The 27293-nt window shown below is 45.3% G+C and overlaps 1 protein-coding gene across 2 annotated transcripts in view; it reads left to right on the top strand.

The window, feature by feature from the left end:
• The window catches only part of CD2AP (CD2 associated protein), a 77058-nt gene extending 50122 nt beyond the window's left edge, over positions 1–26936 (top strand). Inside the window, exons 6-19 of one of the 2 annotated variants that reach the window (XR_014471853.1) lie at positions 1446–1639; positions 2777–2864; positions 4008–4102; positions 4436–4531; positions 6081–6117; positions 10850–10912; positions 12409–12568; positions 14336–14478; positions 19355–19476; positions 19708–19794; positions 20270–20472; positions 23223–23286; positions 23652–25794; positions 25951–26936. Coding sequence is in view for 1 of the 2 variants with exons in the window: in XM_083178661.1 (XP_083034787.1) it covers positions 1446–1639; positions 2777–2864; positions 4008–4102; positions 4436–4531; positions 6081–6117; positions 10850–10912; positions 12409–12568; positions 14336–14478; positions 19355–19476; positions 19708–19794; positions 20270–20472; positions 23223–23286; positions 23652–23693 (1394 nt within the window). In the remaining variant the exon portion in view is untranslated. Of the gene's footprint in view, positions 1–1445; positions 1640–2776; positions 2865–4007; positions 4103–4435; positions 4532–6080; positions 6118–10849; positions 10913–12408; positions 12569–14335; positions 14479–19354; positions 19477–19707; positions 19795–20269; positions 20473–23222; positions 23287–23651 lie in introns of both variants that reach the window. The other variant, XM_083178661.1, reaches the window with a different exon arrangement.
• Positions 26937–27293: the final 357 nt, after the last annotated feature.

Below are 27293 nucleotides of genomic sequence, written 5' to 3'. Positions count from 1 at the left end.
AAAATAACTGGTGGCATATCGCTGTCTCCATCTGTACACCGTACAAGCATGCTCTGCTTCCAGTAAGGCAGACTGCTTTCACTGCCCTCTGCTTTATACAATATGCTGGTTTACTATCTCGTTCAAGTAATGGGTCGGCTCTGTAAATACAGGGAAAGTGTCCATAGACAGCAGGAGAACAGACAGAGGAGTAGGAGGGGGCGTCCTGCTTCTGAGAGCTTGCCATCTGGATACTTGCTGATTAAAGCTATTATTTATTATCAATAGAATATGGTGTTTTCTGCTGCAGCATATGTGGTGACGTGCACAGATAATGGCCCTTATTCTGGTTCACCCGCAAAGGAAAATTCCTTCTCAAATAGACAAAACCATGTGCACTGCAGGTGGGGCAGATGTAACATGTGCAGAGAGTATTAGATTTGGGTGAGTTATTTTGTTTCTGTGCAGGGAAAATACTGACTGCTTTATTTTTACACTGCAATATAGATCTCACTTTGAAGTAAAACCCCACCCAAATCTAATTCTCTCTGCACGAGTTCCATCTGCCCCACCTGCAGTGCACATGGTTTTGTCCATTTGAGAAGGCATTTGCCTCTGCGAGTGAACAGAATAAGGACCAATATGTAGCCATGAATTGCTGACTACCGTGACCTTGTCTTGCATGCATACATACCTACCTACCTACCTACCTACCTGCATGCATGCATAGAGACATGTGCATTTATAACTGTTGGTGACCGTCCATAGGAATGAACAGCTGCAAAACGCTACATATTTTCTACAATATTACCTAGTGTTCATTCTCGCACCCTGCACCTTTCAAAACCCATGTAGTTCCTCTTTCCTACCTGAGGTGTCGCTCCCTGCTGTGCGGTATCAATAACATTATGGCTTGGATCTCAATACCAGCCAGACTGTACTAGCTGCATCAAAGCAGACAGTGACCCCTCAGGCAGGAAAGAGGAACTGCACAGCAATAGTAAATACTCCATTCCGCCTTCAAGAACTAGTAATACAATATATTTTTGAAATTTTAAACAATTGAAATGGAACTACACAGTATGTTACCCTTACACATTACTCCGGAGTGTGCTGTGACAAAGCATAACTAATCGGTGCGTTTTCAAGGTCCTTTAAGATGTCTGAGGAAAAAAAACAAGGAAGAGGGTTTGCAGTGCGGTCATGGTGGGTGGTTTTATTCCATATGCCTCCTGCCTGTATTGGTCTGCAATGGTTTATAGCTGAGGGTATTGGTTGGACATTCTGCTGTTACCCATTGCTCAGCCTTGTGTACCCCATATGTGACGATTGATGTCTACTTGAATTCATTACTTTGTGGTGAATAAAACAGACTTTAGCTGGTGCCTCAAGGGCTGCGCATATACACCAGGTGGCAAGATCTGCTTCCTGGAAGAAGCGCTAAGTTTGTGCCATGTGTTTTCCAGCTGATCCTCCTGCTGTTACTTCCCCTGTGTCACCTGTACCATTACCGGTCAGTAACTCAGAAGGTTCCCCGTTGACGGTGGCGCAGCCAAAGAAGATCATGGGAGTTGGTTTTGGAGATATTTTTAAAGAAGGGTCTGTGAAGCTCAAGCCGAGGACACCGGCCGCAGAACCAGAAGTCAAAAAGCCCGATAAGGTAAATGACCGATGTACTGTTCGCTACCAGAATCTTACATATACAAGCGCTTCCATTGTTTTTGGTACATTGCATCTGCAGTGTATGCTGTATGATCCTGATCCGCTGTACAATAGTGCTAAGTATTGTTATTAATGTTGGTCATCCTTGGAATCTGCCCATTGGATTTGTAGCACATCCTATGGGACACTTCAGTGAACAAACGCTGGGAACGAGGGGTTCGCAGATGCGCACTACACAATGTATATGAAATATTATTCTGATCCGTGTGAGAGCGATACGTTGTATCCAGATTTAAGGCCCGATTCAGAGCTGATCGCGGGACAAATTTGTTCTCAAAATGAGCAAAATCATGCTGCACTGCAGGTGGGGCAGATGTAACAGTACATTGGGGGGGGGGGGGGGAGTTATTTTGTTTATTTGCAGAGTAAATACTGGCTGTTGTTTTCACACTGAAATTTAGATTTCGGTTGAACACACCCCACCCAAACTCTCTGCACGTTACATCTGCCCCACCTGCAGTGCTTCATGGGGGGGGGGGGGGAGAGTTTGACAGTAGGAATTCATGGATGGTTTTAGTTATTTTAATTGCCCTTTATGAGTGGCCATTATAAAATGTGTTGCTCCTCGATCACCACGGCTCCTGCTGGAAATATATGTAGTTAGACCAGTGGTTCCCAAACTGTGTGCCGTGGCTCCGAGGGGTGCAGCGGAGCACTTGCGGGGGTGCCCTGGGTTGGTGGTCCAGGACAAATTCAAATTATATGTGGTCAATGTAATAAGGAAAATCAGTACTTGTGACTTCCAATTATAACATGTGGATAAACAGAAGTGAATCCTGTTCCTCATTACATAACTGGACCTAAGGAGGACATATAAGCGCAATTTATTTATTTTAATATTTTTTTCTGAAGTTCTTGGTATCTAATTTTTTGCCTAGGGGTGCCATGAAATAAAATCGGATACTCTATGGTGCTGTGATCCAAAAAACGTTTGGGAACCACTGAGTTAGACTATATTTAGGATTGAATGTTTTATTGCTTATTGGTTGTGTAGATTCAGTTCTGAAATACACTTAATTTATTTATTTATTTTCTTTTATTTGACATCTCACGCTCTGACGCCTCTGTCTTGCAGCCTTCACCCACCCCAACACCAGCGACAAAAGTGTCTCGCACCACAAGTTCCGACCTACCAAGGACAGAAACAGACAGCAAACCTAAAGGTGGCGATTGTGTCTGTCTGTGTTACATGTCTACTGTATGTTCCAATTTATATTCCTGTCCGATCGCCGTATAGAATAGCTCGTATAGTGTAAGACTTGGGGCAGGAGGGGGTATTTTTAAGAAAAAATACCAAACGCAGTTAAGAGGTGGTATTAAGAAGTGTATTTACTAAGCTTTACAGAGAGATAATGTGGGCAGAGATAAAGTACCAACCAGCAAGCCCTCCTCTAAAAAACCCGTCCTACTCCTTTTCTCTGTAGCATGCGTTCTAGGAAGAACTCTTTTTACAGGTGTCCTAATGACACATCATACACACACACACACACACACACACACACTCAATGGGAGGGGGGGTGCACTATAGCGCTGGTCTCCACTGTACTGGTGGCTTACATCCAGAATGGTAGGCTGATAGATTCATGCACAAGAAAAGGGCTCCTACAGTAGCGCAGAACATGGCCGCAGAGGTAGGACCTACAATATATAAATACTCCTTTATAAGTATAAAGATGGAGCGGTAAGTGCCAAGGGTGGGAATATTCATCATGCACCTAGATGTCTTGACATAGAGCCTCCAGGTGTCGGCTTCAGCTTCTGTATTCCAGTTGGCATATGCAGCTCTTTAACCAATCTGCAATACAGGATACAAGTCGATGCATGGAAGCGCTACTGTTTTTAGATGTTATTTTTGACATGTTTAAAAAACAAAAGGGTTTTAAAATACACGTGTGGTATAGCGGCTCAACAGCCGGGAATCCAACGGTCAGTATACCGGCATCGGAATCCCAACTGCCGGTACTCAGACAGGGACTGTCATCAAAGCCCCTTGCGGGCTCACTGCGCTTGCCACAGGTTGTATTCTACCTTTATGGGTGTCGTGGACCCCCATGATGGGGGAATAGCCCCTGTAAGTTGGGATCCCGACTGATGGGCATTTAACAGTCGGGATTCCTATGTCTGTATACTGACCGTCAAAATCCTGACAGTCGGGGGTTCATCCAGCACTCCTTTAAAACCATGTTTTAGCGCCGTAATCTAGGAAACTGTTATCCCTGTTTGTTACACACTGCAGTGTATGGCAGTGCCTGATGGCGTAACTATTCCTATATATAGTTAATCTCAAATCCTTTCTTTCCCCACAGCCAAAGAGATGTGCAGGGCGCTGTATCCTTACGAAGGTGTCAATGATGATGAGCTTAGTTTTAAAGAAGGGGACATCATCCACGTATTAAGTAAAGTAAGTTTTTTTTTTTTCATTTTTTTTTTTGTTAGAGTTGTATTCTGCTTACTTTATGTTGCTTCTTTAAGGGATCTCCGCCTTAGACATTAATGTTACCATTAGTACCGGTATAGTGGTTTTACTTTAATCCATTTAACACTGTGGTCATGTGATCATTCCCAGCCACTGTACTGAGACCTGGCGACTTGGTGATGTCACAGGCCTTCCCTTGGCGAGACAGATATATATGCCTAACTTCTGCATATTTATTTTGACACGAGATAGTTTGTTTGCAAACTGAAACTCTTTATTTGGTTTAATATCTCTTAATGGTCACATACTTGTTGTCAGGATACAGGAGATCCGGGCTGGTGGAGAGGAGAACTAAATGGTAAAGAAGGAGTTTTTCCTGACAACTTTGCCGTTATCTACGATTCTGAGAAGGAAGTGAGTGCGCAGATTTTCCGTTCCTCAGCTGGAGATACAGGGGTAGATGTATGATGCAGTGAGTCAGGGGAGAAGTGGCCCATGGCAACCAATCCGCACTGGTGTAACATCTATAATTTGCATAAAATAAAATCATACAGAGCAGCGGATTGGTTGCAATGGGCCACTTCTTCTCTGGCTCAATTCTGCTACCTTATCACTGCTTCATGCATCTACCCCATAGTTATGAATTTTTTTTAGTACCACAAAAGTTCTATACATTTATTTTGTTGTTGTTTTTTTTTTGTTCTGTATTTTCGGATGTGTAACCAAGGCTACAGCACCCATTGTAGTGATTTCTCACAACTGGGTACACAACACGGAAGTGCAGAAACTACAGTTAGCCGGGTCAGAACAACCTGTAGCCAATCGGAATGGGATAATTCGTCAGACTGCATTTAGGTCTATAAGCATTAGGTCTACACCATTAGGTCGACTTGCATTTAGGTCGACCTGACTGAAGGTCGACAGGGTCATTAGGTCGACAGTGAAAAAGTCGACATTTTTTTTCTCCAAGCGTCGACACAGTCAACATAGCACCGCGTCCCCTCGCTGCGCTCGCTATGCTTCGGGCACTATTTTATTCTCCCACCACGCCCTAGTGGATGGTAGGGCAGGAAATACCAACTGTCGGCACATGTCGACTCCTAAAACAGTCAAATGACCCCATGTCGACCTTCCCCATGTCGACCTAATGACCCTGTCGACCTTATAAAAGTCGACCTTCAGTCATGTCGACCTAAATGCAGGTCGACCTAGTGGTGTAGACCTAATGCTTGTAGACCTAAATGCTGTAGACAATATGACCGTATCCCAGCCAATCAGAATGATAGATTCATAGCAAAGTTAATAGCTCTATGCAGCTGGGTCAATGGTATTTTTGTAATGGCTGCGGTGTCCAAGGGGGGTGCCCACACCACACATGCTGCACCCATTTTTTTTTTTTTAATACTTACCCCTCTGGCTTCTCATAAAGGCATCAGAATTGCTGCGTATATTGTCGGAATCGCTGTCTAGTGCTCAGACTCTAAAGCTCTGCGCGGATGCCGGCAGGGAGGAGGGGCCTGCACACTAGCGCCTCCTCTCTTATAATGCCCCTGTCCTGGGTTTACATTGGATAAGCGCCAGATTAAGATGCGGCCAATTCAATCCTCTAAATTGTAACCGTTGTAGAATACAGAATAGCGATGTGATGCTTCTGTCAAACTGGTGTATAGAGATTGTGAGGTCAGATGTACTTGTGTACATCACAAACGCATCTCCTATATCTTCTGTATGTACCCAGTGACAGTGATTTGGAGAAGTCAGCAATAAACGCAAATACTTGTAGAGCTGCTGCTGGGTGCTGGGACCAATGGCGTTCTGCATGAGACCTGCCGGCTAGCGATTACAGAGGATCGTATTGGAGGGATATAGGCAACAATTTCTAGCTTACAAATGTTTTGTGAAGCAATTCCCTGTAACCTATATTATACCATTACCCTGATAACTCTGACCAATTTCCTTTCAGAAACCAAAGAAGCCCCCACCTCCTACAAAAAGTCCAGGTATGTGACCCTGTTGTACTGTTCGTTCAGTCCTCTCCACTGTGTGTGGAGTATAAAGTTGTGACATAGGATGAGACTGAGCAGTCTGCTTACGCTCTAGTGGTGAGCGATTTGCTGTTTGAGATCCATCCATCCATTTCATAATGCTGTCACTTTCACATCATTTTTTATTTTTATTTTTTTATAAAAGCGTGGCTTGTGACTGTGTGCCCGTCCTCGTTTCACTCACTGCTCCGAGCCGGCTGTGATCCCCCGCGTCCTCCTACAGCTTTCAGCGCAATCCAGCGTGTGTTAGCTGCAGCGTCCTGGAGTGATTTACTGGCCCGCCTGGGAACCGTGAGCTGATTTTGCCTTGGTATATTATAACGCCATGTGGTAACCAGCCCACAGAGTGAATTTGTTTGGTACGAGCATTTGCCTTGCTTTTACTGTGGATCAAATGTTTGTTGGATCCTTATTAAATCATTTTTAATGCACCATGAAGCGCCCTCTTCTGCCTTCCTTGTTTTAGAGATATATATATATATATATATATATATATATATATATATATATATATATATATATATATATATATATATATATATATAATTTGATTTTAAATCAGATTGTTTGGTATTTAAAGCAGATGTTTGGCTTTAAATATAATTTTTTTTTTTTTTTTAAGTTAACGGTTTACTTTTAGATGTTTACATATTGTTTTATTAATACACGTAGAATTTTTGAAGTGAGAACCGTAACAAAATGAATGCAGTAACAGAATAAACACACACTAAACTGTTGCAGTAAGAAGTACAATTCATCTCTGAATTTGACTCCGTTGATGTAGTCTGAGTCAAACATGTCTTTGTCCACGTCCTCAACAGAAAAGGCTCTGTAGCAGGCAACCGGCTTAAGCTGGCCATAAATCGGGACAACCCGAATCCGATCTGGATGGTGTCACGTGTGAACTCCCCGGCAGCTTCCCGGACACAGGGTAGATCTGGTGTGCAATTTCACATAAGATTTATCACAGGATCTGCAACTCCCAGCATGCTCGTCCTTAGTAGTATCTTCAGGTGCAGCACAAAAGATCATACGATCCATCTCCTGACCCACGGGTCCCAGTGTATGATTCGTAATCGTACCGAAACACCTCATGCACAAAGACACACACAATGCATCATACGAGCAATCAAAATCTTGCCTGTTATTGTTCTGATGTATGGCCAGTTTAAACTGCTTTTTAATTTCCCAATCTGTTGTGTGTTCTGGATTGTACAAAACTAGGTGTATTTTCCCGCGCCCTGCCCTTTTCCAAATATTACTCTGCGCCCTTGTGCTTCCCTCCACTGCGCTGCTGAGAGCAGCAGAGGATAAGATGTGGCTGTCAGCTGTGCTAACAGCCGCCCTCATCAGAGGAGGTCAGCACTGAGCGGCCTGTTGGGGGGGGGGGGGGGTCGGGGCACAGCTGTAAGAGCTGACAGCTGCATCCCACCCCTTTCAGCGCTGACTCGCTGTTCACCTCAACTGAGAATGGCATGTCTGCTCTTTCAGGTGCCCCCCTGCTGCCGCCTCCATCACCCTGCCATAAGTTATTGGGGGGGATAGCTTCTCAGTGGTGGGAGGGAAGTGCCTGCTCCGTGATTGGGGGGGATGCTTGCTTGGTTATGAGGGGGGGGGGGGGGGGGAGTGAGTGCTTGCTCTGTAATGGGGGAGGGGGGACTGTCCTAGCCCCCCTGCCCTAAAAAAAAAATCAAACACTTTCATTTCCTGCACTTGATGAAACTGGTGAACATCTGCTTCAGAAGATCTACTACTGAAGTTGATCTTTGTAGGACATCCAAAAGGCTAGAGGAGACACTTGGCTTCAAACATGAATGGTTTCATTGATACACGAAAGATGAAGACTGGCATGTATTTGATGACGATTGGCATGAGCAATCTCTCTATAGCCGTCTCAATTTCAGCAGGACTAAGCCTTTTTTGCCTCTGTACCTAACATCAAGTAGAAAGCCAGAAAGTGGGCATCTGTGAGGGCAAATTTAGTTTTTGCCATTTGCTGGAGTGTCCAGTCTCTTCATTATCATCGAACAGCTTCTTCCACACTTGTCCGACCTCACCGATTGTGCACCTACACGTCTGTCTCTTTCTAAGCAAAAGTTGTAGTTAAAGGTGCCCATACACTAGTAAGATTTATCTTCAGATCTGGCTGGTTGGAACAAAAACATGGTTATGGATGAGTGACAGTTTGTCAGTTTTCCAGCATTTCCAAACAAATGGTCAACTGTCATTTGCTCTCATCCATAAACATGTTTTTGTTCCAACCAGACAGATCTCAAGATAAATAAACACACAAAAATCCCTTAGCCACTCCACTCCTGCCTAGCGGTTCTTCCACACCAAATAAAAAAAAAAAAACTAAAACTTTGATGGCAAATTTTTCCTTTAAAGGCATAAAACTTCAAAACCAGTGTACATATCAGCTGAAGGTTTGGGGGGTTTCTTTACACATAATGGGGCAGATGTATGATGTGTCGATATGGGGGAGAAGGTTATCAGCGCATGTTATGTGCACTGATACCGCTTCTCCCCCATGTATGAAGCGGCCGGGATGCGGTAATGGACAGGGGCGCTATGCACCCCTGTTCATATCGGCGCTGCTATCAAAATGATAGCAGGCCGAATGTATGAACGGTCAGCATCGCTGACCGTTCCGCACGAAGCCTGCTTTGGCTTCGCCAGCATCAGGCTGGCGAAGCCCTATCTAAACAGCAGGGACAGCGCTGTCCCTGCTTTTAGGTCTGGGCTGCGCTGGGGATCTCGCGTGAACAGCGAGATCCCGCGCATGCCCAGTGCGGCCGGCCGGGAGACAGGAGATATCTCCAGAAAGGGACATCGCCGGAGGGGGGAGTTAACGCTCCCCCGCTTCGGCAGACAAGATGTTAATAGATCTTGTCGATGTCCCTTCCTGCTTCGCCTCGCTATTGAGGCGAAGCAGGAAGTATCATAGCGGCGCGATAAGCGCTGCTATGATACATCAGCCCCATTATACCAAATGTAATTACAATCTGAAACTGTTAGTTTGAAACCTGTGTTGCTTTGGTGTGAAATCACCCTTAAGGCCCCTATACACTAGTCCGATTTGGGCGTTTCTCTCCCGATTCAGACAGCTTGGGCCGAGAAATCGGGTGTAAAGTATGATGTCCGATCTGATCCGATGTGCGGTCCTGTGCGCATTGAATCTGAGCCGGAGGTCGGACTTGCTGCATGTCCGTCCTCCAACTCTGACCTCCACCCAGCAGCGGAGAACGAAGTCGCATGCAATTCTTCACCTGTCAAAGGAACACATGCAATGTATCCGGTTCCTTGTGTCTCCTAACTTTCGTGATCTACTAAACTGTGAATGAAGCTAAGCAGATGTTTAGGTGCAAACCAAAAAATAATCTTTTTCCTCAATAAGAAAGTTTCTACGATACCCGGATGTAAAGTTTCTCAGTGCCAGTCTGAATACATGCAAAATTCTTACATTTTCATGTTGCTTTGGACTCCAGGACACGGTGTATGGAGCCTCCGTATAGTCTTTGCAAGCTAATTGTCTGAGCACGAAGGTTGCACTAATGTGCACTCAACATGACGGGGAAAATATACCAAGACAAAGTAGTCTTCCGGCATTACCAGGATATTTTCAGGTTTTTATCACTGTTAAGTTTACAGTGTTGGAACAAAGTTCTTCTTTTTTTTTTTATAAATGTTTAGCCCTGTACACACACATCGATTTTGCTTTTGATTCGATGTTAGATTCGATTTTCTATTAGATCTGGCATTAGATCTTTTCATTCGATTTGGCAATAGAGCTGTACTTCTGCATTAGATGTCGAATTCGATATACATCCATGGTACATTGGGGCAGATGTATCATAGCAGCGCTTATCGCGCCGCTATGATACTTCCTGCTTCGCCTTAATAGCGAGGCGAAGCAGGAAGGGACATCGACAAGATGTATTAACATCTTGTCTGCCGAAGCGGGGGAGCGTTAACTCCCCCCTTCGGCGATGTCCCTTTCTGGAGATAGCGCATCAGTTAATACTGATGCGCTATCTCCTGTCCCCCGGCCGGCCGCACTGGGCATGCGCGGGATCTCGCTGTTCACGCGAGATCCCCAGCGCAGCCCAGACCTAACAGCAGGGACAGTGCTGTCCCTGCTGTTTAGATAGGGCTTCGCCAGCCTGATGCTGGCGAAGCCAAAGCAGGCTTCGTGCGGAACGGTCAGCGATGCTGACCGTTCATACATTCGGCCTGCTATCATTTTGATAGCAGCGCCGATATGGACAGGGGCGCATAGCGCCCCTGTCCTTTACCGCATCTCACCTCCTTCATACATGGGGGAGAAGCGGTATCAGTGCACATAACGTGCGCTGATACCCCTTCTCCCCCATTACGACCCTTCATACATCTGCCCCATTGTACACTTTTGATTTTATTAGATCGAATTCGATATTTCCTTGGCTGCACAGTAGATTTTTCTGTTCCATTTTGTGAAAACAGGAGCGCGCATCGAATCGAATGCAGATCGAAAGTCACACCAAAAACATTCGATTTTCGTTTAGGATTCTACAAGCAAAATCGAATCGAAAATCGGGAAAAATCGATGCCTGTGTACAGGGCTTTAGTTCTATGTAGTTTTTTTTTATTTAAACAAATTTAAAAAAGTGTATTTGGTGCACTGACATTTTCTGTTCTTCCCCACTAGTACCAAAGCCAGAACTTCGTATTGGAGAGAAGAGGTTCACCCCCCCAAAACCAGAAGAGAAAGGTGATCCACAAGAAAGAGATTGGCTGGATTTCTGCATGATGCTTAGACATTTAGTACTTGCTGTTCGTTGTCTTAAATCTGGATTTTACATTAGGGCTCTTCCAGAAGTGCAGAGTATTGACTAGATGTTACTTACCCCCTACATCCAGTATGACAGCTTATAGATCTGTAAGAAGTCAGGGAATAGTCTGTGCGGTATATGTGCATAAATACTGTACACAGGAACTCGTATCTGGTGCAGGCATTGTCACATAGCAAGTGGTGGATGTTCTGTGTGTGGCTATGGCGGCATGGTATAGTCTCTGAGACAGTGCTATGACTGGACGTAGCCTTTTCATTCTACATGTACAGGTTATAAAGGGTCATCTTGCTGTACAGTAGTATGTCCTGGGAAGGATCACACAGAGGGATCATTACAGTTGGACACCTGCAATTTATATATTCATAGGAAATGTTGGGTGTATAAAATGTGTGTACACCTGTCTGGAAGCGTCCAGCCAATAACTGCTATGACCAGATGTCTGTTGTGCGTGGTCTATGCCATGTAGTGTGTACGCGCAGCATAGCTGGTGCCGGCCCTGTGTGATGTGTGCGTTCAGCATAGCTGGTGCCAGCCCTGTGTGATGTGTACGTGCAGCATAGCAGGTGCCAGCCCTGTGTGATGTGTACGCCCAGTATAGCCGGTGCCGGCTTTGTGTAATGTGTACTCCCAGCATAGCTGGTGTCTGCCCTGTGTAATGTGTATGCGCAGCATAGCTGGTGCCGGCCCTGTGTAATGTGTACGCGCAGCATAGCTGGTGCCGGCCCTGTGTAATGTGTACACCCAGCATAGCTGGTGCCGGCCCTGTGTGATGTGTACGCCCAGCATAGCTGGTGCCGGCCCTGTGTAATGTGTACTCCCAGCATAGCTGGTGCCGGCCCTGTGTAATGTGTACGTGCAGCATAGCTGGTGCCGGCCCTGTGTAATGTGTACGCCCAGCATAGCTGTGCCGGCCCTGTGTGATGTGTACGCCCAGCATAGCTGGTGCCGGCCCTGTGTGATGTGTACGCCAGCATAGCTGGTGCCGGCCCTGTGTATTGTGTACTCCCAGCATAGCTGGTGCCGGCCCTGTGTAATGTGTACGCCCAGCATAGCTGGTGCCGGCCCTGTGTAATGTGTACGCCCAGCATAGCCGGTGCCGGCCCTGTGTAATGTGTACGTGCAGCATAGCCGGTGCCGGCCCTGTGTGATGTGTACGCCCAGCATAGCTGGTGCCGGCCCTGTGTGATGTGTACGCCCAGCATAGCTGTGCCAGCCCTGTGTGATGTGTACGCCCAGCATAGCTGGTGCCGGCCCTGTGTGATGTGTACGCCCAGCATAGCTGTGCCAGCCCTGTGTGATGTGTACGCCATTACACACACATAAGGATTGCTGGCTTTATTGTGGTTTTTAGTAGGTGGAGCAATTGTCAATTTTTATTTGTTACCAAATGCATTGTCTTAACGTCTCTTTGCAGAAGAAAAGCCATCTTTGGACCCTAAGCCTTTCAAACCAGCCGCACCTCAGGTACCCCCCAAGAAACCCACCCTTGTAAGCAAGTCTAACAGTCTACATAAGCCAGCCACCATCCCACCCAAACGACCGGACAAGCCAGCGTTCACTCCTCCCCCATCCAAGTAAGACTTCTCTGGAGAACGCGTCAGCTCTGATTAGGACAGGACTGTGTGTCCACTAACGCATTACATCATACTGATAATTATCATCGGTCCTCCTGTAGGTGCTTACTGTCCACCTCTGCTGTCCACAGAGGTCAGAGTGCTAAAGGCCTTAACCACACGCATTGTCGGTGAGCGCCCTAGCGTACTTCTAGTTCCTCCTACAGATCACCAGGCTTAGTTCATACAGCCATTGTTCATACGAGTATTATGGACTCGGTTGCAATCCGCTGTTCATACAGCCATCTTCAGAGACGGTTATTCCTGCATATGGTGGAATCTGACATTTCATTTGAATGCATTAGAGGCAGCCTGATGGGTGTCACTGAACCCTAGGTCTGTCCTGTGTAGTATACTGTGCAGGGCTGGCACTGTGGTCACTGGTACCCTCTGCTACTTACTGACAGGCTTTACTTTAATGCAGAACATAATATGGGCTGAGTCCGCATGACTGTCTGCCTATGTCTTGCACATTTGTGTGTAATACCCCTTTCACATCGCACTTTTAAACCGGTATATTGACGTTTTTTTCCCATTTTAAAACGTTTAAGGCTGCAATGTGAAAGTGCCAAAGTTGATTTACCGGTTAAAGTTAACCGGTATTTCAACACGGTTAGAAGCAGAGTCCTACACGTTTTTAAAGCCGTTTTTTTGGCAGTTTGAACAGCTCTATTTCAATGGCTTGAAACGTGTCCCTTGGGGGTTAAACGGGTTGAATTTTAAATGGTATTAAATGATTTTTAAAACGGTTTTCACCTGCAATGTGAAAGGTCTCAAGGCTCAGACCCGTTTTAAAGTAACATTTAAGAATACCGTGTCATTACCCATTTCTGCAATGTGAAAGCAGTATTAGTAACCCCAAACCTTTATAACTGTTTATTACCGGTTATTTAAATAGCGCACAGGCATTCTGGCAGCGCTGTACAGAAAACATTCAGTCATGCATATTAGCCTCTCGCTTGTAGATGCCTCGTGTCACTGTAATGTGATCACTTATACCCCATTCACACACTCCCCCACCCTGCAATCCATACCCGGTAGCAAGTGGCAGTGTAAATGCCAGGACCCATTTACAGCAATGGGAGAGCCTATAGCTCCGAACGCAGCTCCCTGTGGGGTGGCCAGTAAATTGGTGGACAAGGCACACGCAATTTTCACCGCCATCTGCTCTGCTACGTTGCCAGCATTGGTGCCGGGATGAAGAAGAAGGGATGCCCTCCGCAAGCATTCACTAAGCAGAGACGGAGGCTGGAGGCAGCCCAGCAGTTGCCAGAGTGCTGAGCTTGTCCCCAGAGTATTTCGGGTCCCCCCCGGGGGTTCTGAGAATATTCCGGGTGAATGTTGGCACCGCAGTGTAAACGGGATAAATACAGAGTGTTCCCAAGCCGGGATGGGAGCTGGTGTTTTGGCGGAGAAGCAGTATTAGTCAACACATAGGCTCATGGCGCCACCTGGTGACTTGTAATCGTTAGTGCAAGTAAATACTTTTTGAATGACCTGTTCCCCAGCTATTAGCATATCCTCTTGATAAGTAACTAGAGCTAATAAATACATAATTCATGGAACCAAACAGTGTTTGACATTGTACCAAATCTTTTAGAACGTCCCAGACACTTCTGTAGCAGATATTATGCAGTTGTCCTTCTGGGATTAAGCTGAGGGAACACTTAAGCTCTTGGCCTGATCTTCCACGTTCCGGATAATTACCCTGCTTTTGTTTTCTATTAGGCCGAATGGGGAGTCGCCTCTTAGTCGACCCAAGTCTGAGCCTGAGCCGTTTAGTAAAACGAAAATGGACCTGGAACATATATTAAGTCGACCAAAATCTGTGGAGGTTGAACCGAGTGCAGTGAAAAGCCCCAGAGAAACTGGTATGTGGCGGTGTGTGTAACAGCTGTGTGTGGGGGGGGACCCTGGGGGAAGGTCCTCCTATTGCATGTGATCATTGTGTCTCACTGCTGTCCTATCTGTGTATTACCACCGTCGTCTTCCCATCCCATTATATCTTCCCTTCCATCTAAGGACTGGTTCCTGTCTGTGTTATCTACAGTTTTTTCTTCTTCTTGAAACCAAGATCTCGCTGCATAAATTGGGTATACAGATGGAGAGCATTGCGCCAGATCGCTGGTAATCGTGGATCGGGGCAATAATAGCATACTGTATGCTAACGGTCGATGATTGGACGTGACAAATCCCAGCATGCTGACTGATCCAATCATCGGGAGGGGGGGGGCTTGGGCTGCCTGCCTGGGATAAAAGAACTAGAATCTGACTGTGTATGCTCAGGATCTGTCTACAAGCCTGACATTGCACATAATAAAGGCAAACAGGGTCTGCAACAGGGATGCAGAACCTTTGGCCCTCCAGCTGTTGTTGAACTACACATCCCAGCATGCCCCGCTACAGTTTTGCTATTGGGCTATGCTAAAACTGTTGCAGGGCATGCTGGGATGTAAAGTTCAACAACAGCTGGAGGGCCGAAGGTTCCCCCATCTCTGCTGTACAGCCTGCACATTCGCACCAGTTGTTTTCCACAGTCTCCGTCAGCTTATGTTCTCCTGGTTGGTTCCTCCTATATAAATCGCAATGCTTTATGCAGCACTAGATTTCCCGGGTTGGTGTGGAGTGTGCAGGATTCTCTGTGTGTGTGTGTGTGTAACCTGTATTCCATCCTGTTCCCCTTTTACTTTGCTCGATTTGGCACAAAGGGGCAGATGTATTAAGCCTTAACAAGAGATAAATGCAATGGTGATAAGGAGAGATAAATGTCCAGCCAATCACCTGCTAACTGCCATGTTTCAGGCTGTCTTTGTAAAAAGTCAGTAAGCAGCTGATTGGCTGGATGTTTATCTCTCCTTATCACACTTGCATTTATCTCTTGTTAAGGCTTAATACATCTGCCCGAAAGCTCTCTGTCGTCCTGTGCAAGAGTCATCATTTCGCTGTCTTTGCCGCATGCTCCCTTATGTGTTCCGGACAAGTCCCCTGCAGCCGCCGAATGTTGGTCATGAGGACAATTCTGTTAAATAAGTACTTGTTTAATTTTTATTTTTTTTGCTAAACTTCGAGCACATGGAGGACCTTGTTGGATTTATTGGTTTATACACTGCTCAAAAAATAAAGGGAACACTTAAACAACACAATGTAACTCCAGACTCGGCTAGACCGGCACGGTTTCATATCTACTTCTATTCCAGTATCTGAAGTGTGAAGGATAATCCTGAGTTCCAGACACTGGATAGATAGTTCTAGATACATTTGAAAGATCAACACCATATGGTGGACATGGTAAAAATATCAACATGGTCCATAGAAGGTAGAAGGCCGATTTTAGATATTTTCTTTAACGTTTTTTTCAACGTTGGCTTAATTTGACGTCCGCGTGGACTTTGATTGGAAATATGAACCTACAGCCAATCACCTTGCCCGAAGCCTGGTGCGTGTACACGGTACACTAATTGGGGTCACATTCGAAGAGACCGCAAAATTGACTTACCAAAAACTTAAACCTGTGCCGCCGGCCTTTTCACCTTGTCAACCATATGAGGATGATATTAACGGTCTATCACTGTGGATCCATTGAGCCACACCCAATTATTATTGCTCTTTACTTTGTATTATGTGTGTTTAATTGCATATGAAATATCTTGCATGCACGATGTACGTGTTTGTCTGATGTATCTGACAGTAAGGTAGATGCATGGTGCTGTGTTATCCACTGTTCCGAAGGAAGCACATATTTGGGTAAAACGATGATGGCGGCGTTCTGCGGTGTTGTGTCCCTGGTTTAATGCTGTCCCCCTGAATAGGACGGGATTTTCCTCTGCCTGCCTCCCGCACTAACAACGCCTGCAGCTGAGCATGTCCGGTCTCTACCTCTTCTACAAATGTTTTTTTTTTTTTCTTCTGCTTTGCAAAGTAATTTTTTGTTTTTAAAATCTTTGTTCTAGACATTCCTCTCCTCGACTTTTCTTTCCAGATTTTGTTTCCTATCCTGTTTGCCATGTATCCCTTCTTTCGTGTCAGGAACTTCCCCTACCCTTCTCCATTTTGGTAAGATCACGTTCTCTCTCAGAAGTCCGCTGTGTACCTAGATTAATTCGCCTAAGGCTTAAGTGCGCTGATTATTATTTCCATTCCCTCTCGCCTGGCAAGCTTGACTTTATTTATGTTGCTCCTCTACGAGGATGTAATCGCCGCTCTCCTATCCATATATTGCTGTTGACTCGGGGTGACCCCGCTTGGTGCTGAACCGGCCGTATAACGAGCTGTGTACGTGGCGGCATAGTTGCGGGTACATGGGAGTGAACGATCCTATTGAGCGACGCATTTCTCCAGCCAGTTTAGAGCAGAAAGAAGTGCCGGCAGCAATTTGATCGTAGTAGCGGTAGATGCAGGTTCTCGAACTCTGTCCTCGGGACCCCACACTGGTCAGGTTTTTCCGGGTCACCTGTTGATTTTAAAAATGTGACAGTTGGAGACCCAGAGCGCAGCTGCTTAGTGACCTGTAAAAGATGACCTGCGTGGGGTCCTGAGGACAGAGTTTGAGAACCACCGTGGTAGAGATCATGGCAGGTGGCCGAGCAAGTGAAAAACCATACATAACCCCCAAAAGAACACGATGTACTGCTCAGTCATAGATGTCACACCCATGTGCCCGAATTAGGTCATGTCCTCATATTTACCACTAATATGTAATGATACCATGGACCAAATGTAATGGGGTGTGAGATATCTGAAAGTGAGAGATCTTGGCAGTTTATTCAAAGCGGCAATGTATTACATGCCAAAAATCAGCCTGGTTTTTCAGTGTAATTGCTGCTTTAAAAACAAAAATAATGGGAAAACTCTCCCAAAAGCTGGTACTTTCTGACTCTCACACCTTATTACAGTTGGCCCCATGACTGTAATCATTTGATCCTGTATTGTCTTCCTATTGCTAGAGGAGTTCCGTCATTTGTATAAGATCATGTCTTTGTTCTAGTTGTTCTCCTGTCCCTGGTACATGTCTCTGTCCGTGCAGATTGGACCGTTCCATAACGATTTGTGCAAATCGTGTGTCCCGCCACACTTCCCCTTGTTACTTGTAGGAATGTTACCCAATGGCCACGGGTATGGATCATAGGAGGGACAAGCATTAGGTCGACATGGGGTCATGTCTACAGGGTCATTAGGTCGTCACGGGGAAGGTTTTTTTCATGTTTTTTTTTTTTTTTACCCGAATGTCTACTCAGTATTGTACTCTTCCTCCACGGCCTAGTGGATGGTAGGGCATGAAATACCTGTCGGCACAAAAAACGGTGAAAAACCCCATGTCGACCTATTGACACTTGACCTTCCCCATGTCGACTTAATGACCCTGTTGACCTTCATGCATGTTGACCTTCAGTGGTCGACCTAATGCTTGTCGACCTAGTGACCGTATCCCATTTTCGGTACTCCAGAAATCCAACAGGCAAACAGCCTGTAACATTGACGTTGGGCGCTGATTGGTTGGTACTTTATCTCTCTCCGCATAATCCATCCCCAAGGCTTAGTACATTTCCCCATTATCCCTCTGATAGATCATGGATTCTGATGTAACAATGGGCATCTTAGGCCAGCTAGAATGACAATAATATATGCGCGGAACATGCGCTCTGCGGTATATTTGGGCTGTACTTGCTGTCCTATGGATTTGTGCACTTAGGCACCAGAGCGGTCTCATACCAAAGGGGAAGTAAGCAGAAACTATCCCAGACAGATGCAAGCCAGGAAAACAGAGATAAGCGTGTACTGTAGATAATGTTTCAGGGGAGCCCAGATAACTGATTGGGGGGGGACAAGTGATTTCATATATTTTTGCTGTTCAAATGGAAATCTGTTCTGTCGTTACGTTATGCGCTTTATTTCCTGCGTCTATGATAATGGAAATAATGAAGGTTCGCACTTCCCAGGGTGCCAGTGTCTTGTATGGATTTCCGTTACTAGAATGGAAAGAAGTAAATAGACTGTGCTTCAGAGTAACCTGTTTGCTCATACTGGGTGTACAGTAGCTTGTTGGGTCAGTGTATCCCTCATGTACCCATCTGGACACTGACTGGCCTGCAGAGCCGGTACCCCCATTTAGTGTACTGTGTACCCTCAATTTGCTCACCATGCTTTGGACCACTCACTGTTCCCCGGAGTCTGCTTGGATGGTAAAAAATGCGAAAGTCCAGGGAAAAGAAATCGCAACAATCTCATGTGGACCTATTGTCAGTATGGACGCAGACACGGTCGGTCAGGCATCTAGTTACCCACCCGGGGCTGCTACTAGAGGACAGAGTAATGCAATGAGACAGTCACTTTCCATCTTCTCTGTAGATGTTTGTACCGGCTGCTTGGTATCATGTGTTGTCGTACTTCATATACAGTGACCTGTGCTTTGTCTGAGGCGATCGGCTTCCTTTTGGCTTTAGTACATTTCATCATTTGCACCAGTGTGTGTCAGTGCTGAGCAAGTGTGATTGCTTCAGGTGTGTAAGCAATACATAAGGGGAGATTTAACATGAACTGCCTTCATTTTAACTAGCGTTATACTTGATATGAATATTAGAATTTTAACGACGGCTTCTCTATTTTCTACCCAACACCCCCCCTCTCCAGAGCTGCTGGTCTGACTGCCTGCCTAGTAATGTCATCTCTATTCTAACCTGTACTGCCTACGATAACTAATCCGGCGTTGGTGCAGAGGGGAGGACAAACTCTAAATCTCTGTTTTTTCAGCTCCATCAGAGGACAGCTTTGATGACGTTCTGCCTACCTCAGAAAACCTTTCCCACCCCACTGCCAGCAGACCAAAGATGACCGGCAGGAGACCCCCTGGCCGATTCAACGGTCCGAGTGCTGTAAGTACAATCAAGAGCTTACTGTGCAAAGCGGAGGGGGGGGGGGGGGGGGGAGTGACCAGTAGTGGGTGGGTGTAACCAGTGTCATGTGGGCGTGTACTCCCGTTAATTTTTCAAGGCTCTGTCCTTTTGCTAGATCTGATTTTAGAGTCACAAATTCATCTGTCTGTTTCTTTCTCGCCTTGTGGGATTTTCGGCCGCAATACCAAACTATTTTTTTTTGTTTTGTAGAATAATAAAGATGTGATTGAGAACCAAAAGGTTCTTCATCCTGAAGAGGAGGAGAGTGCCAAACCTGTAATAGTGGAAGTAAAGAAGGTAAATTATTCATAGCCTAGTTCCTGGGTGTGTCTCACCGATCCATGATGTCTCCCGCACACTCAAGCTGTCTTAGCGGCTGCGGGCTTATACCGGTCAGTGGGACAAACGCCGCTTGGCTGCATTGGAAATAACCGTTAACAGCTGTAATACAAGGGGGGAGATGTCACCACTGATAGGAGGCATATTACCCCTACACGTCATCTCCCAACCTCCACCCATGCACCAATACCCTCCTCTCTTCCCGTACTGTTCATCACCCTGCATCCTCATGCCCCTTACCATCTCTCAGGAACAGGGTCTCCCCCCACCCTGATATCTTGTCTATGCCGTATATTAAATAATACAGTAACATGCCTAAGAGGTGGCATTTACATACACGGATCGTGTACGAGCGTCCTACACTTGCCGTGTTTGTGTTCTGGTAGAACCGCTTGACTGATTTGCTGCTTATTTTCTTTTTTCTTCATTTCAGCCATCCGTTACCCTACCTACAAACCCTATTTTCACACCTACGTCAACCGTGTCAAGACCAAGCACCACCCCCTTAAGTCCCGTCTTTATGGATGTCAAAGCAAAATATGATGTTCATGATGGAAAGAAGAGCGAGGTGGAGGAGTTACGGGCCCAGTTCAACGAGCTTCTGACTGTCGTGGATGCGATCAGAAAAGAACATAGGTACAGTACTATTTAATCCCCTCCGGTCACCTGACCTAATTAAGGGAAGATGTATCAAGTCTTCTGATGAGTGAGAATTTGCTCCCCGCAACCAATCAACTTTGAAGTAGGCTTTATTAAGTATGTTCTGCAAAATGATATATCCTAGTTGATTGACGAATCCAAATATGACATTCATGATCATTAGTAATCTGTAAGGAGCAGGAAAAAGTCTAGACCAGGGGTTCCCAAACTTTTTTGAATCACGGCGCCCTAGAGCATCAAAATATTTTCAAGGCACCCCTAGGCCAAATGCTTCTTATCGAGAAATTCAGAAAAAAAATATTAAATTCAGTGCGTTGTGTTTATATGTCACAGTTATCTGGTGAGGGACAGGATTTGCTTCTGTTTGTCCACATATGTTATGATTGGCAGCCACAAGCACTGGTTTTGCCTGGTACATTGACCATAAATAATATGAATTGATCCTGGTCCACCAACCCAAGGCACCCCTGCAAGTGTCCTGAGGCACCTCAGGGTGCCTAGGCACACAGTTTGGGAACCACTGGTCTAGACTGATCTGCAGTAAAGATGCTGCTGTCCTCTGGGTGCAACGTGTGCAGTGAACAGGGGGTGAGCAGGCTTTCCCCTATAAAGTCAAGAAAAATAGGAAGTAACTACATTTCGGATGGCTGCTATGAGGAGAGTGTAGTATAGCGCTATATCGGCAGATAAGTCTGTATTTAATGAGTTCTCAGGGTCACAGGTGTATGATTGGTTGGTGATGATAGTGAGCACAGCCTATTACACAGACTGTATGACTGCACTGTGCACCCCATGTAGCAGGGATTGGTATAGTACTATCACAGAGTGAGAGATGCAGCAGGTTGGTGTGTGACTGGAGGGTGATGTCACTAATACCCCTTTCACATTCACAGAGCCGGGTCATACACGGGAATGTGTTCCTGGATGCTTCCCGGGAATGTACCCTTTCACACTGCACTCAGACCTGGGATCGACCCGGGACAGCCCCATTCACACTGATCCCGGGAAATCCAATCAGCAGCTTTTTTTAAAGTCCCATGTACCTGATCCCAGGTACGGGACCATTCACACTGACTGCATCCAGTGTCGATTCCGGAATCTACCCAGGTCAGGACCTGGGTAGAAATCCTTGAATGCTCATCCCGGGATATTCCTTTGAGACCCTTTCACACTGAGCTAAATCCTTGGTCGATGCGCGTTCATGTGCAAAAACCCGGGATATTTTTGCAAGTGTGAAAGGGGTAAAAACGAGCACATTGCAGTCTGTGTAGCCGGTTATAAAAGGGGTGTACAGACAGTGGAGAGTTTTTAGGCTGTTGGGTCTATATGAATTTACAAATAAATTGATTAAATCGGACTAAATCCCAGCTGCTGCAGGTGTTTAGGGTGAGTCTGCTTAGGGCTCACACAGAGGTAAAGAGGGAATCCGAAAAATAAACACTTTGCGCTGCCAGGTATATAGTCTGTTGTGTGAAGCCCACTAAGTAATATGGACACTGGACACACTATATATTGAGAATGGTTTATAAAATGAAGGGTATACGATTTAAATAACACAAATTACATATATGACATAGACAAAAAAATAAAATTAAAAACATATATAAAACTATCAAAAAATATTAATTGAGATATGCCAAGTGGCATTAATAAATCACTTTGAAAGAGTAGCTAGTGTGGGAGTCTCCGTGTCAGTCACTGTGCAAGTTAATAGGGGGTTAATTCCAGTATATTTTGTCAAGCAAGCAGATGGTTAGTATAAAGCACGGCCGTCATTAGTGCACATGGAGCTTAGTTAGCGAGTATGCAATAAAACGCCAGAATGTCTGTAATCAGCAAACATGTGCAGTCCAGTGTCACTGGATATGGTATCTCACCCTCCGCTTGAGTTTGTAGGCAGCAGGAGACGGATTTTTCAACGGCTCAACCCGACAGGCAGATTGTTGATAGCCCTAGGTGAGGGTCCGCCGCATGGATTGGGTCCTGTATGGACGGCGGGGTTTGAGCAATATATACGTTTTCTACTGGCTTGAGATGCTTGGTTAAGCTGGCTGTTGTCGGCTCCCAAGGGGGGAAGGAGGAGCGCAGCTGCACGGCTTTTTTTCGACCACGGAGGTTTCCCACAGGCGGAAGTGACGACGACGCGTTTCGTTTCCACGGTAACCAGAAACTTTTTCAAGACCTCCGTTTTTAATTTTAAATCGTATACCCTTCATTTTATAAACAATTTCCAATATATAGTGTGTCCAGTGTCCATTGTACTTAGTGGGCTTCCCAACAGACTATATACCTGGCAGCGCAAACTGTGTAGCAAGTTAGTAATAGATGGTGATAACTGACTACCTTACAGCCAGTCTGTGATTGGATGGAGGGCCCTTCTGCCTAGTTTCCCTACCTAGACTTTGCTAACCGTTTGTTTGAACAATGGCTGCTGCTGTACTAGAGTCACGTGAATCTCATTTTGTTAGGTTGGGGGTCACTGGTGATACCTTTGAAACATGTCCCATTACCCTACAGCTGCAGTATATTTACCCCAAAATATCCTGACTGGATGGGTTGTTTGCTGAAAGATATGAGCCCACTATATTATCCGTTCTGTTTTATTACTGAAGTTATGGCTTCTGTATGTGTATTAGTGACCTTTTATTTACAATAGTATTTTTATGTTTTATTTGCGCAGTTTCAGACCTTGGCTTGTAACAACTTTTTTTTTTTGTTCCTCCTAGGAAAGAGCTGGATAAAATAAAGAAAGAATTAGAAGAGGAAAGAACGCTACGTACTAGTTTAGAAGTAAGTGAATGGGCATTCACATTGCAGAGGTATTATTGTGCACTAATTCAGGGGTGGCCAAACTAGTCCTCAAGATCTACCCACAGTCCACGTCTCCCAGGCCACGTAGCTGGTGCACAGCTGTAGTCATTACTAACTGTCACATTTTCAAACATACCGCATTCATTCCTAACCAACACATTCTACAGATCCACAGGTGGTCTGGAAAACATGGACTGTTGACTGATCTCAAGGAACGCTTTGGCCACCCGTGCACTAATCAGTTAACCATAAATTCAATCGCAATTCACCATCAAAGTGATGTGTCCGTCTCCCCTTAAGTAACCACATAATGTTCTCTCTCCCCCCCCCCCCCCCCACCTCAGAGCGACATTGACAAGCTAAAGAAAGCCGTGCAGCTGACATGAAGCCGCCAGTTCCTGTCTTCTCAGAGTTCGACGTCCGTTTCAGATATTTAATGGTTTGTTCCCTCTTGTTTATGGGAAGGACCATTAACCTATTATATTGGGCGTCTCTAAAGACGGCCATTTTTTTTCTTTCCTTTCTTTGTTTTGCCAATCAGATGAAAGGGGCCTTATCTTCTTACTGCGCTGGAGCTGCAGTCCTTCTCTATCCTGGTTTTGCTGGATGATACTACTGAACTTCCATGTAAAGAGACAGAATATCTTTATCAGACTTTTTATTGAATACTTATATTGTCATTTTTAAATATGTTTATGCCTGAATAAGGTGATATATCTTTACGAATAATCTGTAATATAGTCTTATCAGGGGTCCAAAATAGCCTTAGATTATCGGTAGCGGATATTTTCCTACACTCGGAAAGGGAAATATATATATATATTTTTGACATAACGGTTTTTTGATTTTTCTCCTGTATATTTTAGCGTTCCTACTCCAAATCGGCCACAGTTGTGCCTCTGCGCAGTTTGAGTATTAACGGCAAGCTGTGTATAATTAGGTTTCCATAGTAGTCATAGGTTAATTTACTGTGTTGGAAACATCAGACACATGCAAATTAAGTAAAACATTTCTTTTTTGTTATAATTTTTTTTAAATTATTTTATTTTTTTTGTAATATATACATGAATATCAAGTCACTTTGCACTAGGATATGTACAAGGGATTGTGTTAATCAATGCAATTTAATGGAAGCATTGCACTTACACTGGATAATTCTCCGATCCCTGCGAAAATCATTCCAGAAACACTTTCCCGATCCGGTTTCTTTACTGAAACCGGACGTTCTACCCCTAAGCCGTTAACCCTGCCTACCGCGAGAGAGGCCCTTTAGCACTATGCAATACCCAATTTTTTTTTTACACACCTAGAAAATCACGGTAGTTGTGTATTCATGTACCCCCGTTCCGGTCATATATTTTTGTTTGTTTGTTTCATTCAAATCCGTTCAGCCAAGTGACAGTATACATGATTGGATCAATATTCTGTTCTTCTAAAATATTGGTGATTGTCTGACAGAGAGATGAATTGGTTATGTCATGTTTCGGTTTTTATTGCGTAATGTATTTTTCATATACCGTTATCCAATTAGCTGCTATGGGACTGCTTAATTGAAATGTAAATCAGTAAGTGATACTTTGACTATATACTGTACACATGCATTTTGCCTTCTTTCGCTGACCATGTGGCATTGGGACTGTTCCTAACTCTCCCTGAGGTGTCCCTTGCCATATACACGTTATTCTATAGCGATAGCTCCCCGGCCTTTGATAGGTGCCAGCATCCCCCCCCCACCCCCATTTCTCTTAACTGTTCCTCCCCCTGAGATCAATTGACCACGCTGTTGTACATGGGTGGCCAAACGAGTCCTCCAGATCTACCAACAGGTCATGTTTTCCAGGCCACTTATGGATCTGTAGAATGTGTCCGTTAGGACTGAATTCGAAAATGTGACAGTATTGACTGCACCTGTGCCTCAGCTAGGTGGTCTGGGAAACGGGACAGTTAAGAATGACTACACCTGTGCCCCAGCTAGGTGGTCTGGGAAACGGGACAGTTAAGAATGACTACACCTGTGCCCCAGCTAGGTGGTCGTGGAAACGGGACAGTTAAGAATGACTACACCTTTACCCAGCTAGGTGGTCTGGGAAACGGGACAGTTAAGAATGACTACACCTTTACCCAGCTAGGTGGTCTGGGAAACGGGACAGTTAAGAATGACTACACCTGTGCCCCAGCTAGGTGGTCTGGGAAACGGGACAGTTAAGAATGACTACACCTGTGCCCCAGCTAGGTGATCTGGGAAACGGGACAGTTAAGAATGACTAAACCTTTAGCCAGCTAGATGGTCTGGGAAACGGGACAGTTAAGAATGACTACACCTGTGCCCCAGCTAGGTGATCTGGGAAACGGGACAGTTAAGAATGACTACACCTTTACCCAGCTAGGTGGTCTAGGGAATCTGACAGTATTGACTGCACCTGTGCCCCAGCTAGGTGGTCTGGGAAACGTGATGGCTAGTAATGACTGCACCTGTGCCCCAGCTAGGTTGTTTCAGAAACGTGACGGCTAGTAATGACTGCACCTGTGCTCCAGCTAGGTGGTCTGGGAAACGTGATGGCTAGTAATGACCACACCTGTGCCCCAGCTAGGTTGTCTGGGAAACGTGACAGTTAGTAATGACTGCACCTGTGCCCCAGCTAGGTGGTCTGGTAATCGTGAACTGTTGGTAGCTCCTGAGTTTGTCAGCCCAGCTGTAGGACCACGTCAGTCTTGCTGTCTGTAGTAGCATGCTGAGATCAGAGGGTGTGGACTGTTACTTCGGGGATGTTTCTTTTTGTGTAACCCCCATACCTCCCGTTATCACCGTACATTCCTGTGACTATCCGTTATTGGGGGAGTGGCAGCAATAATGGAAACTGCTAGAGGGACCTGCTATATCCCCTGCCTACACCTTCTGCTGCCTAAGACAGGTGCTTATCTCGCCTCATGGCCAGAACACCCCTCTGTGGTTTGGGTGCATCTTAGATGTCGAACTGAGGATGAGACTGTTCAACTCTGAAGTCTAACAGACATGGACAGCCGGTCGCTCTCCGGTGCTGAGACGCTTCTGCAGCAACTAAAGACCCATCGCTGCTCAGCCCTGCTTTAAGGCATCGCTGTCCAAGTATCTACGTGCAGAGGGCAGCATGGATGTTGCAAGCAAGGGCTCCTGCACCCAAATACTATTCAAAGAAATCCTCATTCAACAGTCTACAAAGATTTCAGATGGTGGTGGGCCATATCCGGCCCACGAGCCGCCAGATGGACAGCCCTGCTCTAAAGCATGCTCAGACTTGTTCTTTTAAACAGGCACCTGCATGTAGACAATCAGTATAATAATCTGAACATGTAAAATATATAACAAATTCTAAATGGCCTTTTTTATGTAGCAATAAATTTGATAAAAGTGCAATGAGATAATTTAACAAAGTAAATTTTTTTTTTTTTTTTGGAAAGCTGCTATGGATGTTTGTAGCCATGCAACGTGTCACACTAATGTCTGTTTTATGTGGACAAGGAAAAAGAATATATACTGAACATTCCAAATCCCACGAAGCTGCTTATGTCAGCGCATTGAATTGACTGTTTACAGGTGCTGTAATATAATGCATGCTTTCAGGGCAGTTAATAAAAGGATTGAATTTTCACTCCGTGTTTCTCGTTTTTATTTAACTTTCGTTTACAAAATCCCAGATTGACAAAAGTCTCTATATGCAGATTACGTGGACGCCTATTTCAGTTAGTGTGCGCCCCAGCTTTAGCCACAACTATTGCTAATAGGTGCAGTACATCACACATGCGGCCATTCGTTCTCCACCATCAAACATTTGCTGTGAAATGATTCCTACAGCTCAGTGACTTTATTATTAACAGTTATTTATATAGCGCACACATATCCCGCAGCGCTTTACAGAGGGATTGGGATCGTTTAGTCTACAGCAAGTTGGTCGACAAGTCATTAGGTCGACAGTTAGTTCGACATGGGGAAAGGTCGACATGCTTCT

Source organism: Crinia signifera, chromosome 3 (genome assembly GCF_055691185.1).
Source record: "Crinia signifera chromosome 3, ASM5569118v1, whole genome shotgun sequence".
Taxonomy (NCBI): Eukaryota; Metazoa; Chordata; class Amphibia; order Anura; family Myobatrachidae; genus Crinia; species Crinia signifera.
This window is presented reverse-complemented; position numbering and strand designations above follow the sequence as displayed.